This window comes from Eulemur rufifrons, chromosome 29 (assembly GCF_041146395.1).
Source record: "Eulemur rufifrons isolate Redbay chromosome 29, OSU_ERuf_1, whole genome shotgun sequence".
Taxonomy (NCBI): domain Eukaryota; kingdom Metazoa; phylum Chordata; class Mammalia; order Primates; family Lemuridae; genus Eulemur; species Eulemur rufifrons.
In genome coordinates, this window is record NC_091011.1 from 100,261,396 (window position 1) to 100,282,797 (window position 21,402).

The following is a 21,402-nucleotide window of genomic DNA, read 5'->3' on the forward strand; positions in this document are numbered from 1 at the left end:
GCTCAACCCGTGTGGCCATGAGATCCACACTCGAGGGAGGGGCGGGAGCCCGGCAGGCGCTGTCAATCTGCCCCCGCCCGCTGCCAACGCCGGGTGCGCAGGAACCTGGAGAGGGTCTGAAACTCGCCCCCACCCAGGCAGGCAGACGGGTGCATGTCCGCTGTGCCCCCCTCTTTCCCCTCCCCCACCCCTCCCCCTCCCCTCCCCCTCCCCCTCCCCTCCCCCTCCCCTCCCCCTCCGCCTCCCTGCAAAACCTCCTGAGGTGTGAGCAGCAAACGGCATCTGCAGAGCCCGTGTGCCCAGCCGTGCTCACACTTCTGAGCACGCGTGTGAGATTCAAATGGAGCTGAATCAATGTTAACTCACCTCAAGTCATTAATGCGAAGGCTCGAAATTGCTGCTTTTCCCATTAATGTGCCAAATTGAGCTTAGCTCACCGGTTTGACTCCGTAATTAATTTCCATCCTCTCTGGGGTTGATTAATGGAGGCTGGGAGTGGAACGAGACTCCCGGCACACTGAGTGGTGCGATCCTGCGTGTCCAGCTGCAGTCTCAGGACGCCACGGCCCGGGGACAGGGCGAGGCAGCGTCTGGAGCCTCGGGCAGAAAAGCCGTAAGCCTGGGTGTCAGGCCAGACGCGGACGGGCAGCCCGGCTGTGGCTCGTCCCACGGGGCCTCTGGGCGGCTGCAGAGGGCAGGCCTGAGCCCACACGGTGCCCGGCTGGTCCCATTGGGCACGAGGCCCCCCGCCCTGTCCGAGTCGCCGGATCTCCCAGCTCCCGGCACAGACGCCGAGACCCAGGGTGCCATGTGGCTGCGGCTGGTCTGTGGTGGCAGCTGCTCCCAGGCCCGGCTGCGCTGCAGGACGCGGCCAGTGAAATGGGAAAACACAACTGCACGCGCCACCCGCACGCACTTCGCTGGCACCGCAGGTTGTTCACGTGAGCGAGAACACGCCCACATATTACTGTACAATTCACGTGTACAGCAACACACGACACACCTGGAAGAGAGAAGCAGGTGAGACGCCGCACTGTCCAGAATCTCCCTTTCCATGAGATTAGACTTGCTGCCGTCTTCCACCAGCGACACAGAGGTGCGTCCAAGGGTGACGACCCGAGGAGCAGACGTGACAGAATGCGCCAAATTCTCCATTAAGGCAAAAAAAAAACTTTGTTTTTTTTTGTGACAACACATCCTTTCTAGAAGCTGATGGAAACCCACAGATGTCCCAGAGGGGCGGGCCGGGCGCCTGCTGCGCGGGGTGTGGGTGGCCGTCCTGAAGGAGCAACTGGAAAGCAGGACCGGGGGGCGTCCAGGTCACTGTTCTCAGCCCTGCCGAGCCCGCGCGGCCCACAGAGGCACAGGTGTCCCCGCCTCCGCCACCACGTGTCCCCGTGTGCCCACGCGTGGCCGGGAGAGAGGGAAGCAGAGGCAGAGACGGGGCCGCGGCAGGACACGGAAGCTGCGAGGCTGTAAAACGCGACAGGACATGGCCGCGACCCCGCGCTGGATGGTGGCCCTCGCGCAGCGGCACCGGGGCAGGGCACGTCCCTGAGCTCCTGACCAGCGGGTCCCGCCGGCCTGGAGAGTGGTGCGGGCAGGTGCGGGCAGGGCGGGCGGGGGGCGGTGGCGGGGGCGGCCTGGGGGGGCGGGCCGGGGGCGGGGGCGGGGGCGGGGGGGGGCGGGCAGGTGCAGCGCCAGGTGCGGGCGGGGGCGGGGCGGGGCGGGGCGGGGCGGGGGCGGGCGCGGGCTGGCAGGTGCAGGTGGCGACGGCGCCAAGTTCGGGCAGGTGCGGGCAGGGGCAGCGCCAGGTGCGGGCAGGGGCGGGCAGGTGCGGGCAGGGGCAGCGCCAGGTGCGGGCGGGGGCGGGCAAGGGCAGCGCCAGGTGCTGCTTCCGTCACAGCGGCGGCTGTTCTCCCCGAGCTCGAGGTCGGCTCCTGGTCGGGGCGCAGTGTGGGAAACGGGGGCCCTGCTGCGAGCGCCCCACAGCGGCGGCCGCAGGAGGCGGAGCAGGTATTGCACAGCTGGAGGATCCACGCGCCAGGCGGGACGCTAGCACACGAACCCCTTGTACTCCGCCCCTGCTACTTGTCCCTTTGTGACTGGCTCGTGTCACCCAGCGGGGCCCCGAGGCTGATCCGTGTGGCAGCAGGTGTCAGACGCTCCTTCCGCCACGTGCACAGACCACGCCCTGCTCATCCGTCCACCCACCGTGGACTCCGAGGCTGCTTCCGCCGTGAGACGTCGCGAATGCCGCTGCGGAGAGCGAGGGCGCAGACGGCGCTTTGAGAACCTGCTTCCCGCCCCCCCTGCCCGGCAGGCGGCGGCCGCCCCCACGGCAGTTCCGCGTCTGGCTGTCTGGGGGCCCCCACGGCAGTTCCGCGTCTGGCTGTCTGGGGGCCCCCACGGCAGTTCCGCGTCTGGCTGTCTGGGGGCCCCCACGGCAGTTCCGCGTCTGGCTGTCTGGGGGCCCCCACGGCAGTTCCGCGTCTGGCTGTCTGGGGGCCCCCACGGCAGTTCCGCGTCTGGCTGTCTGGGGGCCCCCACGGCAGTTCCGCGTCTGGCTGTCTGGGGGCCCCCACGGCAGTTCTGCGTCTGGCTGTCTGGGGGCCCCCCACGGCAGTTCTGCGTCTGGCTGTCTGGGGGCCGGCGCCCGTGGCCCGCAGTGCGCGGCACAGCCCATCCCGCCGGCGGTTCACAGGCTCCGGGCCGCCGCGTCCCCACCGACTCCTGCCGTTCTCTGGTTTCTGTCAAACAGGCTCCTGCTGCCCTGTGTGCGGCGGTGCCTCCGCCCCGTGACTTTCTTTACGAGGCATCTCATTCCATCCAAACATCTTGATTTTTATTCGCAAGCTCTGCTGGGCTTTTTGAAAACATGCGTGAGCTTAGTAGGATCACACATTTCTGCCTGCGTCGCTAGAAAGGGAGGGAAGAGGGAGAGACCCCGTGTCTGGCGGCAGAAGGTCCTGGACTCCACCGCGGCCTCCCGTCCGCTGGCCTCTGCGGCCGCACAGCCCTGGCCCGACCGGCTGCCGTTGCGCAGTCACCGCGGCAACCACACGGCTTTGCTGCGCTCCTCGCCAGCTGTGCGAAGCACACGGCGCCGTCCGACTGAGCTGTGCTATTTCCTGGACCTCACCTGTGCTGGAAACAAATACCAAACGCTGCTGTGTCTGTGAGTCGAGACCCGAACACGTGTGTTGACATTTAAATGGCTTTTCTCTTCCACGGAATTTGAAGCTATTATCTTAATGTGACATTAATGCCATTCCATGCGGGGAGGCAAGTCCAAGTTCAGGACGGGAAGACCCGAGAGGGTCCCGCGACGCCCCAGCTGCCCGACCCCGGCAGACAAGGGAGACGGCCGCGGCCCCCACTCTGCTGTGTCCGTGTCCCTAATGAGCTCAGACACACACCCCTGCGGCCCGTATCGTCAAACCTGTTGCGTCCACGCAGATGACGTATTTTTAAATATCATATTTGTAAATCTTGCCTCCAAATAAAAGCGGCACAAGCACATGCCAAGGGGCCACGAGACGGTGCGGCCAGAACCTCGCGCCTGCCGCCCCCCCCCCCACGACCTCATGACCTGTGCGGTTTCCCTCCTGCTGTTCCCCCAATCCAGGTCACACGGCACGCTCTGCACAGAAACCTCCCCAAGAAGAAAACACACGGCAGCTCGCTGTACGCCGCCAACAGCGTGACTCTCCAGCACGGCCCCTCTCGCCCGCGGAGCTGCCGGACACACACGCGCCGTTCCCAGCCTGGAAGCTCCGGGTTGAGAGTCAGGACCCGCCCCCCGCGGGTGCACAAGCTCCGCGTTTTTGCTTGTCAGAGACGCGCCGTGCCCAGGTGAGGCGGCCAGGGAGCACCTGTGCTCAGGGTGGGCTGCCCCTGCCATGGGGGCAACGCCCCTGCCACCAACGCCTCCCTGTGGACGTCCGGTTGACCCCTCCCCTGAGCGGCCGGGAAGTGCACGTCCCTCGGTCTCCCCCGCCAGCCCGGACACGGCGGCCACCCAACCGGGCGGCCCCTGCGGCGCTCCCCGCTCTGTCCTGCGCCTGCCGCCCTCGCGGGCTGGAGCCCGACCCGAAAGCATGAAGACGGCAGGAGCCTGTTTGCGTCTCTGCCTGACGAGGCAGGAAAATCACTGGTCAAAGGACAGATTTGCCGACTGACGAGCAAGACCGGGGGGAGGTGACGGCGAGACGAAGGGGCAGCGGGACAGGTCAGAGCGCCGGGCGCTGCGGAGCGGAGGGGACCCGCTCTCCCCGCCACAGGGAGTCCGCAACGTGGGGGCAGACACAGCACACGCGTGTGAGGAGCGTGATCCAGGCCCACTAACTTCGCCTTTCCTCCTCTTAACACCGGCAAGTCCCAGCGTGGAGACAGCCAGTGCGGCGTGGCCCGGCCGCTGGGCTGGCGGGGGGAGGCCGACCCAGGGCCAGCAGCTGTCAGCGCGTCACACTCACCGTCCACGCAGAGCTCCGCCGGGCCGCAGAGGCCGTCCTCCAGCAAGCAGCCTGCGGGAAGCAGAGAAGAGACAGGTCAGCGCGAGGGGAAGGCGCCGTGTCCGGAGGCCGCGCCTGGGCAGCCGGGGGTCTCGTGGGGACATGCCGGCCACAGGCAGCTGTCCGGGCCCAGCCTCTCCACGATGGCACACGCGGGGCCCACCCCGTCCTGTGGGTGCAGGCGGCCTCCTGGCCCCGTCCGCGTGCCGAGCGGCCTGGCTGGGCCGGCCCCAGGCTGGGGGCAGTTTACTGTCGGCATCGGCACGAGAGACACCGGGGCCTCCAAGTCCTTCTCGCCAGCGCCACACGGTCACGCACACCACAGGCACACCACGGGCACGCGCCACACGGGGAGCGGAGAACGGCTCCCAGGTCCATTTTCTGATGCGCACAGAGCCGGGCACGGCCAGAAGCAAACAGTGGCCACTGGGGCCGCAGCCCAGGGGGTACGGGAGGAGGAAGAGGGAAGAGGAAAAGGAGGAAGAGGAGCACCATGGGCACCAGGAGGACACTGGAAACCTCCGTGAGGCAGGAAGGGAGGGACGCCAGGCGCGCTGCCCGCCTTGGGGGCCGGTGCTCGAGCTCGGCTCCCACATGGAGAAAGGACGCCAAGCACAGGAGCTCCGCCCTGAGCAAGGGTCTCGCCTTCCCCGGTTAGGACGTGACTCCATGGCAACGCACGTCACTCCTCAGCCCCGGTGCGTCTCCACGGCCTGCTCTGCCTGGCGTCGGCCCAGACCTGCGGGCCCCTGTGTCTGCTGCTCCCCAACCCCCACCCGCTCGAGAGTTACCTCTTCCTCTGCCCTGTCTGTGCCCGGCAGGGGGGCAGACAGCCCGCAAGGAAGGGTGGTCCTGAGACTCCGGCCCAGCAGGGAGGGGCGGAGACCCCACCAGGGCAGGCAGCGCGAGAAAGTCGCGCAGCTCCTCCAGCCTCAGACGCACATAGCGTGTCGGGGACCGTCACCGGCTCAGCGCCCTCGGCCACCCCCGCCCACAGAGGTTCGCGGCCCGAGGACGGGGCCGTGGCCATGGCCGTGTGGGAATCTGACAGTGCGGTTGGGGACTCAGGCAGCGTCTCTGGGCCCGGCGAGGGCGGCGGCCGCAGGGCTCTGCCCGGCCACCGTGCGGAGCAGCCCCAGCGCCGCAGGACGGGGAAGCCGGGACCAGGGACACAGCGGGCACACGGCGCAGGCCACAGACTCACGTCCCAACTCTGAGCGTGTCACGTGGGGATGGCAGGTGACAGAATTCTGACAGAAAGGCACCAGGAAGAGGCCTGTGTCTGGCTCCCGCCTCTGCTCAGGCCCTCGGACCACGCGTGTAACCCGGAGGACACGCATCGCACCTGACTCTCGACCCCGCCCCCGGGAAGACCCCCCCACTCCCCCCGGGAAGACCCCCGGGGCCGGCGAGTGCCCAGCCGGCCCGTTCCGGAACACCGAGGACACCTGCCCCCGAGGACCCCCAGCTCTGCTCGGGGAAAGGGCAAAGGTCACAGCAATATCTCAGGTGTTTACTGCCAGGTCACAGATGCTATGCGTATTTCACTCAATGTGCTAATTTAACTGCTAATTTATTTGTGTCATTTGCTCTAAAACTGAGGAAGAGCATAATTCACTTTAAATACCAGCCACCGACTAATAGTAACTATGACTATAAATCACTAAGAGAAGAGACTGCTCAGGCAGACACTGCTCAGCCCACGCCTGGGGGCCGCAGCCACGCTTCCTCCGCAAGTCGGCCCCTGCCCCCTCCCGGGCACGTGGGAGCCCCAGACTTGCAGACCAGTCAGCGCTCACGGACAGTCCACGCTGAAGCCCACACGTCGCTCTGAGGCCAAGCACTGAGTCCACGAGGAGAGTCCACAGCGGCCCCGGGCCCTTGACCGTGTGGCGCCCAACACTGAGGACTGGAATCCATAACTGCCACGTGTCGGCCACACTGCCACGTGAGAAGACGGACGCTTCCGGAATTCCCAAACTGCTCCTCTGGCCACGGAGCACAGGGCTCCTCCCCATCCTGTGTCCATGGCTCCGCCTCCGGCTTCAGCACACAGGTGCAGGTGCACACGCATACACGTATGTGCGCATAGGTGGCCGTATGCACACACGTGCATGCGTACACACCCACATGCACACTCGCACATGTGGGCACACGTGCATGCACATACATGCATGTATACAGACACACATGCACCTATACGTGTACATGCACACGTGTGTGCACACATCGGGCACATACATCGTGCACACGCGCTGATCCTTTCATCTGGGTTCTGCTTCCCTTTCGTCTTCTCGGACACCAAGCGGCGTCCTGTCGCCATCTCAGCGCCTCTCTTCTCTCCTCCTCAGGATGGAGGTGGATCCGGGTCTTCTGCGAGGAGCTCACAGACCTGCCCCTCGTGCCCCATCGCCCCGGGTGTCCACGCAGGGCCCGTGTCCTGTGGTGGAAACGGTCCGCGTGAAGAGCCCCCCGCCTGCCGTTCACACTCTGCTCTCCCTTCCCCTGCCTCAAAGCAGGAAGAGGCGGCGGAACTCAGGAACCACAGAGAACCACGCGGAGCGCAGCCAGCGAGGGGACCCCAAGGGTCAAGGCGGGCGGCGTCCCCTCCAGGGCTCACAGGGGCGGATGAAACAAACTTGGCTCCAGGACATTCATCTTCCCGTGGCAGTTTTGAAACGCCCCATTTTGCCAGCGTCACAGAGTCCCCAAGCCCAGTGTGGAACAGCCACAGAGCCGCCCGGCCAGGCGGTGGGTGCCCGGCGCCTTCACCGTTCCCAGGAGCTGCCTGGGGTCAAAGTCGCTGCAAACCTGGAGGCCACTCTGGATCTTACGCGGGAAGAGGGAGAAACCAGCAAGACACGTCCCTTCACGCCAGCAGCCAGCACGTCTACTCCGGCTCCGCAGTCTGGCTCTCCCAGCTGCCCCAACCACACTCACCGGACTCGGAGTGGCTCTTCCCCGGTGAGAGCGGAGTCTCTATAAATAAGTCACCAGGCACCGGCCGACGCCACCTCGGGCTCCTTCTCCACCAGCCCTGCCGGCTCCCGGGGCCTGGGGCACGGCGCTGCGGCTGCCCTGAGGGTCTTGGACTGGACCAGCATTCTCCCTGCTGGTCTGGATGGTTCTGGACCTCAGTCCTAAACACACGCAAGACTCTAGTGGTGGCCGGGTGCGGTGGCTCCCACTGGTGACCCCCACCGGTGACCCTGGCACCGGGAGGCCGAGGCGGGAGGATCGCTTGAGCCCAGGAGTCTGAGGCTGTGATGACGCCTCTGCACTCCAGCCTGGGAGACGGAGCCAAACCCCGTCTCAAAAACAATCATCCAGGGGCCACATACTGTCCTCAGGGGAGAAATCGAGGCGCTTTTTTCTCCGACGCCACTGTCACCACTGGGGCACTATTTCCACAAACATGGGGACGGCCTCCCTCCCGCGTTGCCAGGTGAAGGAAGTGACTCACCCAGAGAGAAGAGCAGGTGACCGGAACGCCTGCCCCTGCAGCCCCCAGCCTGGCCGCGCCGGCACCGCGGCCGATTAAACCCATCTGCTCTCATTGTCTCCCAGCTTCACTCATCATTAGACGGAAACCAGTGTTTCCTGTTGGGTGTAATTACTATTCTGCCAAACGCACGAGTTCTGAATAGGACGTGTGCCACGGGGAACATTCAATGTAATGAGCTTTCTGAGGCAACACAGAGTGGTTTTTAAAACTCCTGGGCTGTTCCCGACTCAAGGGAAAAAAGCATTTTCCAGTCATAAAGCTGCCTTTTCCCATCACCTTCCCAGGGGACAGTGACCCCACGGAGGCCGGAGAACTACAGTCTCCTAAGGACAAACGCCACTCGGGATCTCGGACGGAGACGTCACAGCCCGGGCCCCGGCGGCCCTGCAGGGCGGAGAGGAACGGCCGGCGGGGGACGGGAGGGAAGAGTCCGACTACCCAGAACCCCGAGCGCGGAGACACAAGCCTCCCTGAGAACCTTGCTCACGTCGGTCCGGGCTGCGGGTCTTCCTGCGGTCACTACCGCCAAAATGTAAAATAATTCATGCTCCTCAGTGGGCGGTTTCTAGATCAATCTTTCCCGGACCCCTGGAGCAGGTGCCCACTTTCCGCCAGGGCATCCGTCACGCACACCCTGAGGGCTCGGGGAGGGGCCAACCGGATCCTCCAAACTGGACGGACTTCAGTTGTTCGGTGTCACGGTGACAGTGCCATTTAAAGAAGCATTTTTTTTTAAAAAAAGATTATATATAGTTCCTGGATTTAAACAAAATGTACAACCAATAGAAACAAAAACACAAAAACAACAGAGCAGCACATTGTCAGAAATGCAAACCCTGCCTCGGCCAGGACCACCCAGGCAACCCCGAGCGTGTCCCGGCTTCCGAGTCTGACTGTCCCTGCCGCATAAGGGCGCAGTGAAGGACTCCCGTGGGCACCACCCAGACCCGCGAGCTCCGTTGCTGTGTCCAGGCCCCCCTGGGCCAAGACACGGGAGGGGGATTCGACCAGGTTCCTCCCTCTCTCGCGGCACAATCCCCGCTACTCTGGCCACGCTCCTGTGACGTGGTGTCCGTCCGTGGAGTCACTCGGAACCACAGACCCCCTGGGTGGTCCCAGCCTGCACAGGAGTCTGGCTGGTCCCCAACCAGCCTCGTAACGCAGACAAGTCATCTGACCTTTCCGGACTTTGTATTTCCCATCTGTGAAGTGGTCCGTAATTTCTAAAATCATATCTAGTTATAATAAAATTCTACGGGTCCCTAACCTCTCAAAGTCACACAAAACGTGTCACAGGTCAAAGGGCCCCAGAGCGGCACGCTGGGGTCTTCAGGCCCAAGGTGGGGTCTGCTCGGCGCTCTGGGGGGGGCAGTGCCCCCGCGTGTGGGCACCTTCCTGCTGTTAGACCTGGACCTGGAGTTCAGTGCAGGTTCAGACACGCGTGAGCCGTGCGGCCCGAGCGCCTCCTCTGCAGGTGGAGCCTGTGTCACCGCCGGGCCGCCCGGGCCCTCCCCGGTGACACTGCGGCTCGACGTGCCCCTCCTGGGCCCAGCGACGCCGTCCCCGGTGAGAAAGGATGGACATCGCCGCCCACGTGCTTCTGGAGGGAACATGAACGTGGGCTCGTTCACCACGAGCAGGGACGCACCGTGCGCCTGCCCGTCCCGCGCGGGGCACAGGGGACGCAGCAGCGGGCAGTGCGGGCTCCGTCCTCGAGTCCTCCTGGGAATTAACCAAACACGAGATGGTTTCACCAAAAACCCTAACCACAGACTGAGGATAAATCAGCTCCGAGCACAGTCGTCCCTGGTGTGGCCGGGCACTGGCTCAGGGCCCCTCGGTCACCAAATCCGAGACTCCCAAGTCCCCGAGACAAACCGGCACGGTGTTTGCAGATGACCCGAGTGCGTCCTCTCGCACAGGCTGAGTCACCTCGACTACCTGTAATATTCGATGCAAGGTAAATGCTACGTAAGCAGTGGTTGGACTGTACCGCTTTGCTTGTACTGTTTTTATTCTTACATTTATTGCCTTTTTCCAAATACTTCCGACCCTCGAGGGCTGACTCGCAGAAGCAGAGCCCGGGGACAGGACAGGCCAAACGCGTCGCTGCCCAGAGGCCCCGAGAGAACGTGTGGGCCAGCACGGGGCGTCCGGATTCGCCCAGACGCACAGCAGGGCCGGGCCGGACACGGCGCTGGGTCGACTGCCACCCAGCCAGTTGAGTTGTTTCTATAAATTGTCTTATTTCTCTGCTCTGAATTTAACAACAAGGAGGAGACCCATCAGTAACCAGCAAAACAGTAAAGCGCCATCCCTTCCGGAACCAGCGCACAGCGCTCTGCGGAGAAGGATGAGCCGGGTGACGGCCACGTCAGAGCCACGCGTGTGGGGAAGCCATGAGGCTCGGGCCTGTGTTGTGCAGCTCAAGGCTCATCAGGGTGGCCCAGCCCCCGCAGGACCGTGGTCCTCATGCAAAGGGACAACGGGACACAGACACCCGGGACAGTCCCACCTGAGGGTAACGGCAGAGGCTGGGACGACGCGTCCACAAGCCACGGACCACCCAAGGTGGCCAGCAAACCTCCCGAGTGGAGAGAGGCCCGGAACATTCTCTCCCTCGCAGCCGCAGAGAGAACCGTGATCTCAGACCCAACTCCAGGGCCCTGAGCGTCACCGTCTGCTGAAGACGCCCAGGTGTGACGCTTCGCCACCGCAGCCGGGCGAAACCACCGCGTGGTGAGAATCGGGTCACCTGTGGGGGCGTCCACGCTCCGCAGGAGGAAGAGAGCCTGGGACCCCCCCCGTGCCGGGGCAGCCGCTCTGTGCTGCCTCCCGCGGTGCTCAGGGACGGGACGCTAATAGCGCAGTTTAATTATTGCTCTGCTTGATTAAATGTATCGCAGGGATGTTACAGTGCGTGCTCCTCTGTCCCGCGCCTTCCTGACGGCCACGGGCCGCACAGTGGCCGACGGCTGCCCACCCTCCCTCGCCTGACGTTCAATCTTTGCTAATCTCTCCCCGCCAGGACCCACGCTGGCACGCCCTAACATGCCCCAACATGCCCTAACATGCCCCAACACGCCCCAGCCCACCCACCACAGAGTGATGCCTCGCCCCACAGCAACCTCACAGGAGGCCCATGGCTTGAGCCTGAGGGTTCCGGACACCCCCGTCTAGCACGTCCCCTTTGTGACACGTTCTGCAGGGACCTTGGGCCCATGGGCCCAGCCCCACCGTCCCCTGGCCACCTCTCTGCCAGACCCAGATGCCACCCCTTCCTCCTGCTGGCTCCTCCCTCAGCTCTCTGTGGACGGAGTGTGCCCAGCCCCAAGGAGACAACTTCTCAGAGCTCTGCGTGGGGCGCACCCTGGGGCCACGAATCCCGAATCCCGAATCCTGTAGCACACGCAGGCGCCCTGGGGCGGGGTTAGCTTGGGAGCTGGGGAAGGGGGGTCCTTCCCGCCCCACCCCCTGGAGCTGTGCTGAGCTGACCTCCGCCTTCCAGCCAGCGGACACTCGAGAAAGTCACCGCCACCACCCAGGGCACCCGCGGGCAGGCGCACTCTCACCCTCGGCCACATCCTAGGTCTTCGCCTAAGCAGAGTCAGAGGGAAAGAAGTGGGAAGACACGTGACCCCGAGGCTCCGGCAGGAGAGACCCAGCGTGGGAGAGGGGGACGCCGGCCTGTGCGCACCCACCAGGCGCCTTGGATCACCCAGGCTGCACCCACCGGCCCCAGCAGAGCCCAGGGGAGGGGCAGAGGGGAGGGGCAGAGGGGAGGGGGGCACTCTGGGAGGCCGAGGCGGGAGGATTGCTTGAGCTCAGGAGTTTGAGACCAGCCTGAGCAAGAGCGAGACCCCGTTTCTACTAAAAATAGAAAAATTAGCCAGGCATGGTGGTGCACACCTGTAGTCCCAGCTACTTGGGCGGCTAAGGCGGGAGGATCTCTTGAGCCCAGGAGTCTGAGGTTGCCGTGAGCTACGGTGACGCCACTGCACTCCAGCCTGGGCAACAGAGCGAGACTCTGTCTCCAAAAAAAAAAAAAAAAGCTCGGGAACTGGTATTTCGAAGGAACTTCCACTGCTGCCTGCAGGCAGGAGGAACATCCCAGAGACAAACCACCCCGAGAGCATCGCTTGGCGCTCCACCGAGCAGCCCACGCCAAGGCCGGGGGCACAGCCCGTGTCCCGCCCGGAGGCACCGCCAGGGCCCCTTCCCCAGAGGGGCAGGTGGTCTGCAGCTCAGGACGTCTCCCCACAGCAGGGGCTGCTCGGAACAGTCTAGCAGAGGGACCGTCCGGGGTGTGAGGAGCCGTGGTACAGGCACGCCAGGGGGGGCGCCCTGAGCCCCAAGGCCCAGGGGGGAAGCCGAGTCCCGCAGAGCGTGGACTGGCAGGAAGCAGTGACCGGCCCGAGGACGGGCCAGGTGGGCGTCTCGGAGGGATCGAGGAGGAGGAGGGTGGTCCTGCCTTCCCCAGGTGCCTGCTGAGGCTCCACTGGGTCAGAGCAGACAGGCCAGGGGACCCAGGGGCCCAGGGGGTCAGGGGACCTAGGGGCCCAGGAGCCAGGGTCAGGCCGGGGACGCGGGACGCACAGGCCTCGGCGCGGCTTGGAGCAGGGACGGCGGGTGCTGTGGGTGGGGACGAGGCACGCCAGGCCACGCTGCCAGCACAGGGCCCCCGGCCGCCCTGCGAGCCGCGTTTCTCGCGTAGACTCGAGCAGGAGCCTCAGCTGCCCTCAGCGGCTCCTCACCAGCTCCCAGCTCAGCTCTCACTGGGTCTCTTCGTTTCACTCCTGAATGTCCCTTTCCCGTGACACTCGCAGTTTCACCTTGACCCCGTAAACGTAGTTTGTCCTTTCAAATTCCAGTAGCACAACTGCATTTTAAAATGCTGAGGAGCCACCGCACTAGAGAGAACATGTTGGCTTTGATCATAATTTCTTTCTCCAGCTTTGGACGCAAAACCCCGTTCCCAGGCACTGCCGTGCGTAGGACACCCGTGATCTCCGTCCCTGCCGGCCGCGCGGGTCCCGTCCGGACGCAGCTAAACCCCACCACGAGCATCTTCAGAATCAGGACGCTTGTCTAGGCCCCTGCCCGGAAATCGCTTTCTTTTCAGGAAAACGCTGAGGCACTTTCTGTGCGTCACAAACCCCAGCCAGGGCCGGGCGCCCACTGTGGGGCTATTTCCAGGCTGTTCTGCTCCCCACGGCCGACGCGTGGCCACAGACGCCTGTGCTTGGTCCGCGTGGCACCGTCCCCGGGGACCCACCGACCACGGCCCCGCGTGCCCGGTGGCCGCGTGCGTTCATGTCACCCGGGAGGGCACGAGTGCGAACTTCCAAAGGAAAAAGACAAAGTTTCGAGTTCTGTGACTCCTGTCACTCCTGAAACCGTGTATTTTAATTAATTCATGTGGCGTCTCTCACACGCTGAGCTGCCCGGGGAGACCCGCAGGCACGCGCCTCGCGGCCCCCACACGCGGACACGCCAGCACCCGCCCGCGGGACGGCGACGCCACAGTCCTTGGCGGCTCAAGCCTCGGCCACGCTCTGCGCCAGACACGCCTGTGCCCCCCACACACAGGAAGGGGCCGCGTGGCGGGCGGGGGGCGCCGACCTGCCCCGGGTGGTGCCCCCCAGGGATTCTCCGCACGAGCCGGGAACTGGGCGTGTCACCCGTTTCACAGGTGAGGGAACTCACACGAGGTGACGCCCCCGAGATCCCAGACACGACCCACGGCCTGCTGAGCTCAGCGTTCCCACTGCGGGACGGGAAGGGCCACCTTCACCCCTCCCTTGAGGGACCCAAACCCGCAGGTTCGGAAGTGTTTCGGGAACAGCAATGTCCCGGACGCCAGTGTGACGGTCCACGGAGACTGCAGAGACCCACGCTGGTAACGAGCAAGGAGACTGGCACGTTTTCTTCAAATTTCATCTAAAAATACGACTATGAAATCAAACGAGCCTGAGACTCTTTTCAAATATTTAGTCAAATACATTAAGATATTGATTTGCCATTAGCCATAGTCACAGTTTAGGCGCCTTGGGACACGAGCATCGGTTGTTCAGCCCACAATGGGCCACTTGCCTCAAAGTCTCCCTGGGGTCCCGGGGTCGCTGCCGTCACGGGTGCACGCGTGTCTCCGCGGGACGCCCGGGCAGGCAGCCCCTCCCGGCTCCCGCGTCCTGTCTCCGACTGCGGGTCCCGGAAGACGCGGCGCTGACCCCCAGGACAGAGGAGAGGCCGCTTCGAGGTCCCTTCTGAGCAGGGAGCACAGCCAGGGCTTTGCCCTGGGACACGAAGGGCCCCTTCAGTTCCGGGGGTCACAGCGGAGCCTGTCTGTCCACGGCGTCTGCTCGGGGACACTCGGCTTCCCACAGCTGTGACCAGTCGGGACCAAACAGTCCAGTGTGGCTTGGACTGTCGTCCTCACGTCACTAACACAGCACAGGGACAGTGCTGCCCCCGAGGCTGGGGACGGAGGGCCAATGCCCAAGAGGCTGCAGCAGCAGCACGTCCCCACTGGTTAGGTGCCCCCGCTGGCTGGGTGTCCCCACTGGTTAGGTGTCCCCGCTGGCCGGGCCTCCCCGCTGGCCGGGTGTCCCCGCTGGCCGGGCGTCCCCGCTGGCCGGGCGTCCCCGCTGGCCGGGCCTCCCCGCTGGCCAGGTCTCCCCACTGGCCAGGCGTCCCCGCTGGTCGGGTCTCCCCACTGGCCGGGCCTCCCCGCTGGCCGGGCCTCCCCACTGGCCAGGCGTCCCCGCTGGTCGGGTCTCCCCGCTGGCCGGGTCTCCCCGCTGGCCGGGTCTCCCCGCTGGTCGGGTCTCCCCGCTGGTCGGGTGTCCCCGCTGGTCGGGTCTCCCCGCTGGCCGGGTCTCCCCGCTGGTCGGGTCTCCCCGCTGGTCAGGTGTCCCCCACTGGTCAGTTGTCCCCGCTGGTCGGGTCTCCCCGCTGGTCGGGTGTCCCCCACTGGTCAGTTGTCCCCGCTGGTCGGGTCTCCCCGCTGGTCGGGTCTCCCCGCTGGCCGGGTCTCCCCGCTGGTCGGGTCTCCCCGCTGGTCGGGTGTCCCCGCTGGTCGGGTCTCCCCGCTGGCCGGGTCTCCCCGCTGGTCGGGTCTCCCCGCTGGCCGGGTCTCCCCGCTGGTCGGGTCTCCCCGCTGGTCGGGTGTCCCCGCTGGTCGGGTCTCCCCGCTGGCCGGGTCTCCCCGCTGGTCGGGTGTCCCCACTGGCCGGGTGTCCCCACTGGCTGGGTGTCCCCACTGGAGCAGGTTGCAACCGACGTCCCCCGGAGCTGCCCTGCTGGGGCCCTGGTCCCAGGGCTTGTGCGGAGCCCAGAGCCTGCGCCTGGGCTGGGTCTGCAGGGCCGGAGCCTGGGCTGGCGCCTCCCCCACCCGCGCCCTGTGAGAGCGAGCACTGCCGTGGGAGCTCCCCCCGGATGGCTCCCGCCCGCGCCCCCAGCACGCGTGCCCTCAGGAGGGACCTCGGGCATTGCCGCTGCGCCGAGGGCACCCAGGCAGCACGCGGTTCGCCGCGGCCCAGCCGGGACCTGGGAGTGCAGGGCGGAGCGCGGCCGCCCCAGCCCCACGGCCGGCTCTGCACCAAGGATGCCCACACCTGCCACCACCCAGGGCTCTTCCGCCTTTAGCACCCCACACGTCTGTCCTTCGATTTGGAATAAACAGCAAGTTCTCGGGGCGTCCGTCTACCTGTGCTGTTACGACTTCAGTTTGGGCTTTTACTGCGGGTTACCGAGGTCAACACGCTCTGACATCTGGTAACAACATGTGCCATTTACCGAGTCTTCACTGAGTTCCAAGCACATAGGCGCTTCCCATAAATTACTTCACTTAATCCGCACAAAACCCTGACAGTTAGGAATCCCCTTTTGTGCAGGTGAGGACACTGAGGCCCAGAGAGGTTAAGTGATCTGTCTGAGGCTGCACAGCCACCCGTGGGCAATGCCACGGTTCAAGTTCAGCGCTGGCCCTAAGGCGCAAAGGTCCTTCCAGTCACCACGAAGCATCCAAGTAAAGGCCACGGCTGTCGGCCTGGCGGCCACAGGGCACTCCCTAAATCAGTTTCTCTGACTCCCCTTTCGAGAATATAGGGCAAAGGTTTGTCATAAATTTCAAAGTGACATTCGAGCTCCCTGGCTCCTCTTTACTGTCAGCGGTGCCGGGCGCTGTCACCCTGAGAACTCCGGGCTGCAGAGCCACTTGGTGCATTTAGCGCATGGGGTTTTGACCTGCCCAGAGCCCTACAAACATAACTCGTTTTCTAAAATTAAAGCCAAAGTGCCAGCAAAGCCAGTGCTGCTGCAGCTGGAACCTGCCCTGCTCTCCGCCAGACACTGCCGCGGGGCGTGGGCTCGCTGTGTCCCCGCCGAGCCCCCGACAGGGACACAGCCCACGGCAGCCCACAGAGCGAGCTGCAGAGAACCCCGTCCCCGGCAGGGAACTCACTCCACAGCCACCTGGCCGCCGTCTCACCAGCTCTCTGCAAAATCTCGCGGTAACTCCACCAAGGTATGGACACTATTTAACTCATGTAAGGTTTAGCTAAGAGAATTAAAGAAAATTAAAATACTGGCTAAAGTTGCCACAACTGAGAGTCCAGAAAGAACCTCGGGGCAGCGGCTCTGGAGAAGCTGAGGGAGCCCTGAAGCCCCCCTCTCCGCCCCAGGCGCTCCCTGACCCCCCCCCCCCGGCCCCCCTCTCCGCCCCAGGCGCTCCCTGACCCCCCCCCCGCCCCCCTCTCCGCCCCAGGCGCCCCCTGACCCCCCCCGCCCCCCTCTCCGCCCCAGGCGCCCCCTGACCCGCCCCGCCCCCCTCTCCGCCCCAGGCGCCCCCTGACCCCCCCCGCCCCCCTCTCCGCCCCAGGCGCCCCCTGGCCCCCCCCGCCCCCCTCTCCGCCCCAGGCGCCCCCTGGCCCCCCCCGCCCCCCTCTCCGCCCCAGGCGCCCCCTGACCCCCCCCGCCCCCCTCTCCGCCCCAGGCGCCCCCTGGCCCCCCCCGCCCCCCTCTCCGCCCCAGGCACCCCCTGGCCCCCCCCCGCCCCCCTCTCCGCCCCAGGCACCCCCTGGCCCCCCCCCGCCCCCCTCTCCGCCCCAGGCACCCCCTGGCCCCCCCCCGCCCCCCTCTCCGCCCCAGGCACCCCCTGGCCCCCCCCGCCCCCCTCTCCGCCCCAGGCACCCCCTGGCCCCCCCCCGCCCCCCTCTCCGCCCCAGGCACCCCCTGGCCCCCCCCGCCCCCCTCTCCGCCCCAGGCACCCCCTGGCCCCCCCCCGCCCCCCTCTCCGCCCCAGGCACCCCCTGGCCCCCCCCCGCCCCCCTCTCCGCCCCAGGCACCCCCTGGCACCCCCCCGCCCCCCTCTCCGCCCCAGGCACCCCCTGGCCCCCCCCCCGCCCCCCTCTCCGCCCCAGGCACCCCCTGGCCCCCCCCGCCCCCCTCTCCGCCCCAGGCACCCCCTGGCCCCCCCCGCCCCCCTCTCCGCCCCAGGCACCCCCTGGCCCCCCCCCCGCCCCCCTCTCCGCCCCAGGCACCCCCCGCCCCCCTCTCCGGCCCAGGCACCCCCACCCCCCTCTCTACCCCAGGCGCCCCCCTGACCCCCTGCCCCCCTCTCCGCCCCAGGCACCCCCTGTCCCCTGCCCCCCTCTCTGCCCCCGGCCCCCCCCTCCGCCCCAGGCGCCCCCTGACCCCCCCTCCGCCCCCCTCTCCGCCCCAGGCGCCCCCGGCTGAGTCCAGGACGGCTCAGAGCCGCCCGAAGGGAAATCAGCGTACGTGTGGGCTGGTCTCAGCTACCCTGGAACACAAGCAACACCCCGTTACCAGCCTCCACTTACAAACGACCCACAAGTGCGCTAATTACTAACACTGATGTGTTTGTCACATACGATCCCCAAGGAAGAATAGGAGACAAAAACTGTCTGTCCGGCTTGAGGTATCGCTTTTACAGAAAATAAAACTGGCTGTGTTTCTAGGCTTCCATCGGGGGAAATGAGCACTTTTTCTTCCTTATTGATTTCTTATTCTTATCTCGGGTCATAAAAAAGCTACACAAACGATGGCCGGGCACTGTCCCTTCCCCGTCACTGTCCCCACGGTGGGGCGAAGGCAGCACAAGGAGAGGCTTTGCCCGGGGCCAGCGCAGCTCCCGCCTCCCAAGCATCCTGCTCCCGTCTCTCAGGAACCCGCGACCTTTCTTCTCTGATATTAATTTTTTTTCTCAATTTGTCAAATATTAACGATTAGGGTCTTGAAAACCACGTTTTACGCAACACTGGCATGTGCTGGTGACGAACCTGTGCCTGGGTCCTGCCTATTCGCTCGTCAGGGCACTCTGTGCCGTTCCCACGGCCACCGCCGAGGACAAGCCAGAGCGTCACTGGGATCGAAGTGCGTCGACTTCTGCGCGATGGCGGGTGCTGCTGCCGGAGGACAGGGGACACAGGCGGGGTGGAGTGCGGCCCCGGGGGCGGCTCCTTTGGGGGCTTCGGCCCTGGGCTCTCAACCTCACCCCCAAAGCCCGTGAGTGTCCAGTCTGATGGGGGAGGAATAAGGAAATGGTATAAAACTCTTTTCTTTTTTTTTTTTGAGACAGAGTCTCAGTCTGTTGCCCGGGCTAAAGTGCCGTGGCATCAGCCTAGCTCACAGCAACCTCAAACTCCTGGGCTCAAGCAATCCTCCTGCCTCAGCCTCCCAAGTAGCTGGGACTACAGGCATGCGCCACCATGCCCGGCTAATTTTTTCTATATATTTTTAATTGTCCAGCTAATTTCCTTTTATTTTCAGTAGAGACGGGGGTTTCGCTCTTGCTCAGGCTGGTCTCGAACTCCTGAACTCAAACGATCCTCCCGCCTTGGCCTCCCAGAGTGCTAGGATTACAGGCGTGAGCCACCATGCCCAGCTGGTATAAAACTCTTATTCTCAAAATACCGTCTAGCCACACTGTTTTCTTAATGAACGCCTTTATCAGATTTCGTTTGAGGAACAGATCTTCTACTGTAAAAACTCTGGTCTTGTTCAGTTTGTTTGCTTTTCAAACAAGAAAACTGAGGCCCAGAGAAATGAGGGGCACCGCTGGGGTGGCCGCTCCCAGCCCAGCACAGAGCTCACCGCCCAGAGCCCGCCTCCCACGCTCCCCTCCCACCCCAGCCCAGAGGGTGGGAAGGTGGGGGGGGTGGGAAGGTGGGGGGGTGGGGGAAAGGAAACCGCCCAGGGAAACGCTGCCCGCCCAGCACCGCACCTGCCCACACGCCGACCCCGACACGCCCACGTCCATCGTCACTGTGGGTCCAGCCCTCTCGGTCCATGTGCCACAGACGCTGAGTTTTTTATTTTGTATTTTATTTCCCTTCCTATGGCAACTAGAGACCCCCTGACACATGATAAAAAAAGACAGGTAATTGCATCATCTAAAAAATTCTGCCAAGACGCAGAACATTTGAAATTATAATGTTTGCACTTGGGGACATGCAGATACAAACATGATCTTGCGTTAGGTGCTGCATTTTCCAAAAACATCATAGTTCTGTGTGAGGCCTACCTGCAAATGCAGTAAGTGCCGGAAATATTTAATGCAAACAAATTTTCAGTGCCCGGCTCATGGGCCAGGTCCCCCTCCTCCCGTGGCCACCCTGCCCAGGAGGGAGGGAACCTGTGAGTGACGCTGGCAGGAAAACCCAGAGGGACAGCACCGGGTCTCAGGGCACCTCACCCAGCCCTTGACTTGAAGAGTCGATTTTACTTCCCAGCTAACGGCCTCCAGGCCCTGCAGACAAGCACAGCTCGACCACCCCAGCAGGCCCGGCCCACCTGCGCCGCCTTGTTCCCGCCTCCACGTCCGCGGAAGCTCTCCCTCCCCGAGCCGCTGAGCACCCAGCACCCAAGCTTGCCCGAGGGCTCCTTCCAGCAAGATCCGGGACCTCAGTGGGGCGTCAGGCGCCAGTGTCCTTGCTGCCTCCCTCTGGCAGGTGAGGACAGGGGAGGAGCAGACTGAGGACCTGCCCGGAGCCGGCGCTCCGAGGGGCCGGGCTGCGCAGAGATTCCCATCACGGCTCTTCCGACCCTGGAGCTGCCATCGCCCCACCAGCCCCCCCAGAACAGTCCGCCCCAGCTGCCCCCTGCAAGACGGACCCTCGCTGCCACGCAGCCGCAGTGTCCCCTGAGGCTCAGCTTGTCCCCAGCCAGAAAACCCGTTTCCACCATGAGAAACTTGGCTTTCCTATGTCACCAGCAGATCCTGGGACAGTTTCCACTTTCTAGGTGGCTTTGTGCAGGGATTTGATGGTTCCCCACAGTTCGGTAATTAAAATATTTTATCTTGCTACAATCCTTTTAAAAAATTAATAGGAATAGTATAACTCCCCAAATCTCAGCAATTCTTAACTCACTAGGCCACGGAGCCACACCCGCAGGGCAATTCCACAAGTAAGACCTCACGGGAGGGAAGCAAGCTGGCCTCACGCCCTCCGCAGAAAACCAGAGACAAGTAAATAGAGCCCAGGTATCGCCAGTAACATCCCCGGACTCAGTCATGACGGCGAGACAGCTCCTAGGGCCGCAGAGAAGTGAAAACACGCTAAGCAGACGGTGAAGAATCCGACTTCCACGTCCATGATGCCCCCAGATATGCCCGGCACCACAGATGCAGACAATCCCCCCGACTCACGGTTTCTACACTGGGAAAGTGAGGTCAAGGTGGACACCCAGCTTCCCACCATCCCGGGTTCCCTGGCAGAGACCTGTCCCTGCCTCCTCCACCCACGGAAGCACTGGGAGTGCCCGTGGGGAGAAATATCCCCGAGGACAGCCAGGGACAAGGCGGAGGTGGGAACACCATCCCCTCCCCAGCCCTGGAGACCGTGCTCTGCAGCTCAGCCACAGCGACACCAAATCACAGTGGACGTCCAGCAGCCCCAGGTGGTGGAAGGTGCCTTCCCCAGGTCCCCTGGGCACGAACCCCTAGCCACCCTTCCCATACTGCCCAGATATCCCTTTGGGACGTCCCCATTCCAGCCGGGCAGTGCTCTGGGTGCTCACTAGAACCAAGGCAAACCTGGGCATGAGGTACCGTCTAGTACCAAAAAAGGAGGCAGTGACCTAGTGGATTAAAAAAGTAAAAAGAAAGAAAGAAAATCAACAGGAAAGTTACAAAGAAACTCTAAGCAAATACATCCAATAAAAACCAAAACAAGCCAGAGAAGACTGAAATAAATAACTAATCGTTCAATGCAATGACATATATGTACATCCACAAGAAGCAAGGACAAATAGGGAACCACGACCTCTTCAAACAGACATAGCAAAGAACCAGGGACCAACCCTGACAAGATGGCAATATGTGAGCTCTCTGACCAAGAATTCAAAATAACAGTTTTAAGA

The 21,402-nt window shown here is 64.0% G+C and overlaps 1 protein-coding gene across 1 annotated transcript in view; it reads right to left on the bottom strand.

Moving 5' to 3' along the window:
- Positions 1-21,402, bottom strand: part of PTPRN2 (protein tyrosine phosphatase receptor type N2) — a 484,073-nt gene that overhangs the window by 446,554 nt on the left and 16,117 nt on the right. Inside the window, exon 2 of the mRNA XM_069461720.1 lies at positions 4,476-4,526. Within this exon, the coding sequence (XP_069317821.1) occupies positions 4,476-4,526 (51 nt within the window). The remainder of the gene's footprint in view (positions 1-4,475; positions 4,527-21,402) is intronic.